Source organism: Chrysemys picta, chromosome 3 (genome assembly GCF_011386835.1).
Source record: "Chrysemys picta bellii isolate R12L10 chromosome 3, ASM1138683v2, whole genome shotgun sequence".
Lineage (NCBI taxonomy): Eukaryota > Metazoa > Chordata > Testudines > Emydidae > Chrysemys > Chrysemys picta.
The window spans coordinates 203,354,914-203,362,925 of NC_088793.1; the positions used below are offsets into that span (position 1 = coordinate 203,354,914).

Consider the following 8,012-nt stretch of genomic DNA (forward strand, 5'->3'; position numbering starts at 1 on the left):
GGTCTGTGCCGTCTGCTGTCTTTTTATCTGAGTGTTGGACTGAAATTCCAAGGGGTGTTGACCCAGGGTTAACAGTGGTGGGTCATTACATTTTGATGGTCTTCTAGTCAAATGGAGTCACTCTAGGTTGATAAACTGGCTGTTATGTTTTGCAGCGTACACGCAGAGAAGTTGGATAAAAAACATAAAATTCTCTTGTTGGAAGGTTGCAATGTAACACGACTGTATTTCTTAGAATCCAGAATAAAACACAAGAACCCTAAACCCTAACCCTTAAGAAAAATAGAGGCATAACTCACCCAACCTTACTGTAGCTGTCTGTCTGCAAACCGACATGCATGTCTAGAAAGCCCCCTAGTCTGCAAGCAGGACTAGAAAACTGCCTGAGAATTTTAAAGGGATCACAATTTTAACACAGTTTTCAATACATCATGCTAGCTACTGCCCAAAAAAACCGGTTCAAGTTGGTAACTAGGCAACTGGTCACCTGACAGGGGGCTTGAGAGTGACCAGAAGGGTCATGTGATAAAGGGGTCTGAAAGTCTATGAAAGGACCAGGTCTGCTCAGAGCTGCTGTCACTCACCGACCAGAGCAGGAAGAGAAGTATGCGCTGGAGGAGTAAAGTCCAGAAGAGGGGACTCTGGTCAAATCCCACAGAATGCTCAAGAATGATGAGGAAACTGAGGCAGGGAAGGGCATAGAAGTATATGTTGTTTTGCCTACTTCTGCATCTCTCTTGAGCTAAGGTGTAGAGTGAATGGGTTCAGGAATCCTTCAGCAAAGCCTGTCTCCATTTGCTTCAACTATCACGAGTCTCTGAAGGATTAAACCGTAAACTAGAGCGTCCACAAAGTGGCGCGCTGAGAAAGGAGTGCTTAAGCTCAGAGGGTCCGCAGAGGGTCTGGAGGCCTAGGGCTGCTGGGGTGTTGGGTCCTACTTCCAGATGGGTACCAGACAGAGAATCTGTGCCCTGGAAGTGTGCCAGAGAGGCCAAAAAAAAAGACGGTGACTGAAGCCTGCCCAGACAAAGGGAAGCTTATGAATGCACGTGGGCGCAGCATGTGGGTTTACGCACAGCAGCCTGGCCAGCAGGGGGATCTTGACCAGGGCTATGACACTGCTGTCAGACAAGTGAAAATGACTTTGCCTGTCCGGTAGCTGCAGACAGGGCTAGACTTTCGTAAGTGATCATTACCCACAACTGCAACCAGATTTTTCTGGTGCCCCGGAATAAGTAGCTAGATTTTCAAAGCACTCAGCAGATTGGGTGCAGACTGAGTACCGAGTGCTTTTGAAAACCTGGCCCTTATTTAGGTGTCAAAATGGCAGCTCAGCGCTCTGGCAAATGCCCCCCTGCCCCTTGTGGGTGCTGAGCCCTTGAAAATCTGGTCCTGAGTTCCTTTAAATCTGGCCTGAATTCTCCTTAGTGGCTGAGGTGTACTTTGTGTTGGGTGGGGAAGAAGGGTTAGTGGATTGAGCAAAGGAGCCACTTTTTATGTTCATCGTTGTTTTTTTCTTATGTACGTGTTTGATCTTTGTCTTACCGCCTCCTCCCTGGGTTCCTTCTGCCATGGCAAATAGGGACGAGGGTGGGGCTCAGGGCTTCCTGACCTGACAAAATATTTGTTGTTTAAATCCTTTCCTCTCTAGTTGCTGCGTTTCTATGGATAAATAAATAATATTTTGCTTGTTGGAAACTGCTTGGTATTAGTGCGTGTACCTAGTCCTGGGGAATGCTTAAAACTTTTGCCTCGATAGCTTTGTTAGTCAGGGGAGTTATTTTTCGTACCCCGGATTGACACAGCTATTCTGGCAAAAGCCCTACTAGAGATGCAGTTATAGCAGCAAAAAAGTACTTTTCTGGGTATAGCTTATTCCATTCAGGGAATTGGTATAACCTATACCAGCAAAATCACTCTCTAAGGGTACGTCTACACTACGAAATTAGTTCGAATTTATAGAAGCCGGTTTTATTGAAATCGGTTGTATACAGCCGATTGTGTGTGTCCACACAATAAAATGCTCTAGGTGCTCTAGTCGGCGGACCGCGTCCACAGTATAAGGCTAGCGTCGACTTCCAGAGCATTGCACTATGGGTAGCTATCCCACAGCTATCCCACAGTTCCCGCAGTCTCCGCCACCCCTTTGAATTCTGGGTTGAGATCCCAATGCCCGGATGATGCAAAACAGTGTCGCGGGCGGTTCTGGGTACATGTCGTCAGGCCCCTCCCTCCCCCGTCACAGCAACGGCAGACAATAGATTCGCGCCTCTTTACCTGGGTTACCTGGGTTACCTGTGCAGACAACATGGAGCCCGCTCAGCTCAGCTCACCGTCACCATATGTCCTCTGGTGCCGGCAGACGTGGGACTGCATTGCTACACAGCAGCAGCTGCTAACTGCCTTTTGGCGGTAGACGGTGCAGTAGACTGGTAGCCTTCATCGGCGATCTGGGTGCTGGCAGCCGTGGGGCTTGCCTTTTGGCAGTAAATGGTGTATTACGACTATTAGCCGTCCTATTACAAGTCGGGTCATCGCACGTTAGCAGAGTCTTCCCCGAGCAGCCGATTGTGCAATAGGCCTGAAGACCATCGTCATACGCCGCCCCGTATTTGCTGCCAAGCACCCAGAAAGATGCCGAGGGCTATCAGTCACGCTGCACCGTCGTCTTAAGATGTAAAAAATAGATTTGCTCTGTATTCATTTGCTTCCCCCTCCCTCCGTCAAATCAACGGCCTGCTAAGCCCAGGGTTTTCAGTTTAATCTTTGGGGGGAACATTCTGTGTGACAGTTGTTTGTGTTTCTCCCTGATGCACAGCCACCGTTCTTGATTTTAATTCCCTGTGCCTGTACGCCATGTCGTCACTCAGCCCGCCCTCCCTCCTTCCCCTAGTCCGTCAGATACTACGTTTGCGCCACAGCTCAGAGAGCCGAGAAGCGGTTCGCGCCTTTTCTTTGAATTCTGGGTTGAGATTCCAATGCCCGGATGATGCAAAACAGTGTCGCGGGCGGTTCTGGGTACATGTCGTCAGGCCCCTCCCCCCTCGTCACAGCAAGGCAGACAATAGATTCGCGCCTTTTTACCTGGGTTACCTGTGCAGACAACATACCACGGCAAGCATGGAGCCCGCTCAGCTCAGCTGAGCTCACCGTCACCATATGTCCTCTGGGTGCCGGCAGACGTGGGACTGCATTGCTACACAGCAGCAGCTGCTAACTGCCTTTTGGCGGTAGACAGTGTAGCATGAGTGATAGCCGTGGGGCTGGCAGCCGTAGGGCTGCATTGCACCAGCCCCTTGCAGGCGATGGTATATTATGACTGGTACCCGTCATCGTCATACTGGTATGGCTGTCAATCATGGCCACCTGGGCAGACATGCTACTGTTTTTATGATGATGGTTACCAGTCGTAATATACTATTTTCTGCCAATTGCCCAGTATTGTCTGCTAAGCACCCAGAAGAGGCTGAGGGCGATGCTGGGTGCTGGCGGACGTGGGGCTGGCAGACGTGGGGCTGCATTGCTACACAGCAGCAGTCCCTTGCCTTTTGGCAGATGATGGTATATTATGATTGGTACCCATCGTCGTCATACTGGTATGGCTGTCACTCATGCTGCACCGTCGGCTGCCACCTTAAGATGTAAAAAATAGATTTGTTCTGTGTTCATTTGCTTCCCCTTCCTCCGTGAAATCAACGGCCTGCTAAGCCCAGGGTTTCCAGTTTAATCTTTGGGGGGACCATTCTGTGTGACAGTTGTTTGTGTTTCTCCCTGTTCCTGTACCTGTACGCCATGTCGTCACTCGGCCCTCCCTCCCTCCCTCCCGCCCTCCTTCTCCTGGTCCATCAGATACTACTTTCGCGCCTTTTTTCTGACCAGGCGCCATAGCTAGCACTGGGATCATGGAGCCCGCTTAGATCACCGCGGCAATTATGAGCACTATGAACACCACGCGCATTGTCCTGGAGTATATGCAGAGCCAGGACATGCCAAGGCGAAACCCGGACCAGGCGAGGAGGCGATTGCAGCGCGGCGACGAGAGTGATGAGGAAATTGACATGGACATAGACCTCTCACAAGGCACAGGCACCAGCAATGTGGAAATCATGGTGTCACTGGGGCAGGTTGATGCCGTGGAACGCCGATTCTGGGCCCAGGAAACAAGCACAGACTGGTGGGACCGCATCGTGCTGCAGGTATGGGACGATTCCCAGTGGCTGCGAAACTTTCGCATGCGTAAGGGCACTTTCATGGAACTTTGTGACTTGCTGTCCCCTGCCCTGAAACGCCAGGATACCAAGATGAGAGCAGCCCTCACAGTTGAGAAGCGAGTGGCGATAGCCCTGTGGAAGCTTGCAACGCCAGACAGCTACCGGTCAGTCGGGAATCAATTTGGAGTGGGCAAATCTACGGTGGGGGCTGCTGTGATCCAATTTGCCAGGGCAATGAAAGACCTGGTGATAGCAAGGGTAGTGACTCTGGGCAACGTGCAGTCAATAGTGGATGGTTTTGCTGAAATGGGATTCCCAAACTGTGGCGGGGCCATAGACGGAACCCATATCCCTATCTTGTCACCGGAGCACCAAGCCACCGACTACGTAAACCGCAAGGGGTACTTTTCAATGCTGCTGCAAGCCCTGGTGGATCACAAGGGACGTTTCACCAACATCAACGTGGGATGGCCGGGAAAGGTACATGATGCTCGCGACTTCAGGAACTCTGCTCTGTTTCGAAAGCTGGAGGAAGGGACTTTCTTCCCGGACCAGAAAGTGACCATTGGGGATGTTGAAATGCCTATCGTGATCCTTGGGGACCCAGCCTACCCCTTAATGCCATGGCTCATGAAGCCGTACACAGGCAGCCTGGACAGGAGTCAGGACCTGTTCAACTACAGGCTGAGCAAGTGCCGAATGGTGGTGGAATGTGCATTTGGACGTTTAAAAGCGCGCTGGCGCAGCTTACTGACTCGCTCAGACCTCGGCGAAAAGAATATCCCCATTGTTATTGCTACTTACTGTGCGCTCCACAATATCTGTGAGAGTAAGGGGGAGACCTTTATGGCGGGGTGGGAGGTTGAGGCAACTCGCCTGGCCGCTGATTACGCGCAGCCAGACACCAGGGCGGTTAGAGGAGCACAGCAGGGCGCGGTGCGCATCAGAGAAGCTTTGAAAACGAGTTTTGTGACTGGCCAGGCTACTGTGTGAAACTTCTGTTTGTTTCTCCTTGATGAACCCTCCAACCCCCCCCCCCCCCGACCCGGTTCACTCTACTTCCCTGTAAACCAACCACCCCACCCCACCCTCCCCTCCCGCTTGCAGAGGCAATAAAGTCATTTTTTTTTAACATTCATGCATTCTTTATTAGTTCCTTACAGAGGTAGGGGGATAATTGCCAAGGTAGCCTGGGATGGGTGGGGGAGGAGGGATGGAAAAGGACACACTGCATTTTAAAACTTTAACTCTTATTGAAGGCCAGCCTTCTGATGCTTGGGCGATCATCTGGGGTGGAGTGACTGGGTGGACGGAGGCCCCCCCACCGTGTTCTTGGGCGTCTGGGTGAGGAGGCTATGGAACTTGGGGAGGAGGACTGTTGGTTACACAGGGGCTGTAGCGGCGGTCTCTGCTCCTGCTGCCTTTCCTGCAACTCAACCATACGCTCGAGCATATCAGTTTGATGCTCCAGCAGACGGAGCATTGCCTCTTGCCGTCTGTCTGCAAGCTGACGCCACCTATCGTCTTCAGCCCGCCACTTGCTCTGTTCTTCCCGCGATTCAGCCCGCCACCTCTCCTCTCGTTCATATTGGGCTTTTCTCATCTCCGTCATTGACTGCCTCCACGCATTCTGCTGTGCTCTATCAGCCTGGGCGGACATCTGCAGCTCCGTGAACATCTCGTCCCTCGTCCTACGTTTTCTCTTTCTAATGTTCACGAGCCTCTGCGAAGGAGAAACATTTGCAGCTGGCGGAGGAGAAGGGAGAGGTGGTTAAAAAAGACACATTTTAGAGAACAATGGGTACACTCTTTCATTACAAGGTCGCATATTTCGGCTTGCAGGCAGCCATCATAGGCCACAGTGTTTTGGCTTTTTTAACCTTCTTAACATGCGGGAAAGGTTGCAAACAGCAGCGCATTTCCCATATCAAGGATGAATTGGGTTGTCCATTTAAAATGGGGTTTCAATGTAAAAGGAGGGGGCTGCGGTTTCCCGGTTAACATGCGGCACAAACACAAGTAACCCCCCCCCCACACACACACACACGATTCTCTGGGATGATCACTTCACCCCTCCCCCCACCGCGTGGTTAACAGCGGGGAACATTTCTGGTCAGAAGAGCAGGAACGGGCGCCTCTGAATGTCCCCTTAATAAAATCACCCCATTTCAACCAGGAGAGCTTTCTGGAGATGTCCCTGGAGGATTTCCGCTCCATCCCCATACACGTTAACAGACTTTTCCAGTAGATGTACTGGCCGCGATTGCCAGGGCAAAGTAATCATTAAACACGCTTGCTTTTTTTTTGTAATGTTTACAAATAGTTACAAAGTTACACTCACCAGAGGTCTCCTGTGTGCCCTGAGGGTCTTGGGTGAGTTCGGGGGTTACTGGTTCCAGGTCCAGGGTCACAAACATATCCTGGCTGTTGGGGAAACCGGTTTCTCCGCTTCCTTGCTGCTGTGAGCTACCTACAGTACCTCCATCGTCATCTTCCTCGTTCCCCGAACCGTCTTCCCTGTGTGTTTCTCCAGTGAGAGAGTCATAGCACACGGTTGGGGTAGTGGTGGCTGCACCCCCTAGGATCGCATGCAGCTCCGCGTAGTAGCGGCAAGTTTGCGGCTCTGCCCCGGACCTTCCGTTTGCTTCTCTGGCTTTGTGGTAAGCTTGCCGTAGCTCCTTAATTTTCACGCGGCACTGCTGTGTGTCCCTGTTATGGCCTCGGTCCTTCATGGCCTTGGAGATCTTTTCTAATACTTTTCCATTTCTTTTACTGCTACGGAGTTCAGCTATCACTGCTTCATCTCCCCATATGGCGAGCAGATCTCGTACCTCCCGTTCAGTCCATGCTGGAGCTCTTTTGCGATCCTGGGAGGACTCCATCACGGTTACCTGTGCTGATGAGCTCTGCGGGGTCACCTGTGCTCTCCACGCTGGGCAAACAGGAAATGAAATTCAAACCTTCGCGGGTCTTTTCCTGTCTACCTGGTCAGTGCATCTGAGTTGAGAGCGCTGTCCAGAGCGGTCACAATGAAGCACTGTGGGATAGCTCCCGGAGGCCAATAACGTCGAATTCCGTCCACACTACCCCAATTCCGACCCGCAAAGACCGGTTTTATCGCTAATCCCCTCGTCAGAGGTGGTGTAAAGAAACCGGTTTAAAGGACCCTTTAAGTCGAAAGAAAGGGCTTCGTTGTGTGGACGTGTCCAGGCTTAATTCGGTTTAACGCTGCTAAAGTCGACCTAAACCCGTAGTGTAGACCAGGCCTTACTGGTATAAGCTCTGTCTCCACTAGGAGGGTTTTCCAGTATAGCTTGACTGGTAGAGGTATAGCTCTACTGCAGAGGTGGGCAAACTACAGCCCGTGGGCCACATCCGGCCCACGGGACCGTCCTGCCTGTCCCTTGAGCTCCCGGCCCCGCCCCTGCTGTCCCCCCTCCCCTGCAGCCTCAGCTTGCCGTGCTGCCGGTGCTCTGGGCGGCGGGGCTGCGAGCTCCTGCCGGGCAGCGCGGCGGCATGGCTGCCAGTCCTGGTGCTCTGAGCGGTATGGTAACGGGGTGGGGAGCGGGGGAGGGGTTGGATAATGGGCAGGAGGTTGCAGGGGGCAGTCAGGGGACAGGAGCAGGGGTAGTTGGATGGGGCAGAGGTTCTGGGGGGGGCGGTCAGGGGATGGGGAACAGGGAGGGTTGGATAGGGTTGGGATCCCAGGGGGGCGGTTAGGGGCAGGAGGTCCTGGGAGGGGGCAGTCAGGGGACAAGGAGCAGGGGGGGTTGGATGGGTCAGAGGTTCTGAGGGGGCAGT

General features: G+C 52.5%; 1 protein-coding gene across 1 annotated transcript; it reads right to left on the reverse strand.

The window, feature by feature from the left end:
* Nucleotides 1-5,353: 5,353 nt before the first annotated feature.
* Nucleotides 5,354-7,478, reverse strand: LOC135982573 (uncharacterized). Its single transcript, XM_065589822.1, has 2 exons — nt 6,553-7,478; nt 5,354-5,957 (listed from the first exon to the last, which is right to left on the reverse strand). The coding sequence occupies exons 1-2, from the start codon at nt 7,091-7,093 to the stop codon at nt 5,455-5,457; spliced, it is 1,044 nt and encodes a 347-aa protein (XP_065445894.1). The 5' UTR covers nt 7,094-7,478; the 3' UTR covers nt 5,354-5,454.
* Nucleotides 7,479-8,012: the final 534 nt, after the last annotated feature.

What these genes read in the sequence shown, in the direction of transcription:
- LOC135982573 (XM_065589822.1), bottom strand. Translation starts at nt 7,093, where the DNA reads ATGGAGTCCTCCCAGGATCGCAAAAGAGCTCCAGCATGGACTGAACGG. An exon ending in GGGCACACAGGAGACCTCTG is followed by an intron (nt 5,958 to 6,552) that starts GTGAGTGTAACT and finishes CTCCTCCGCCAG; the next exon opens with CTGCAAATGTTTCTCCTTCG.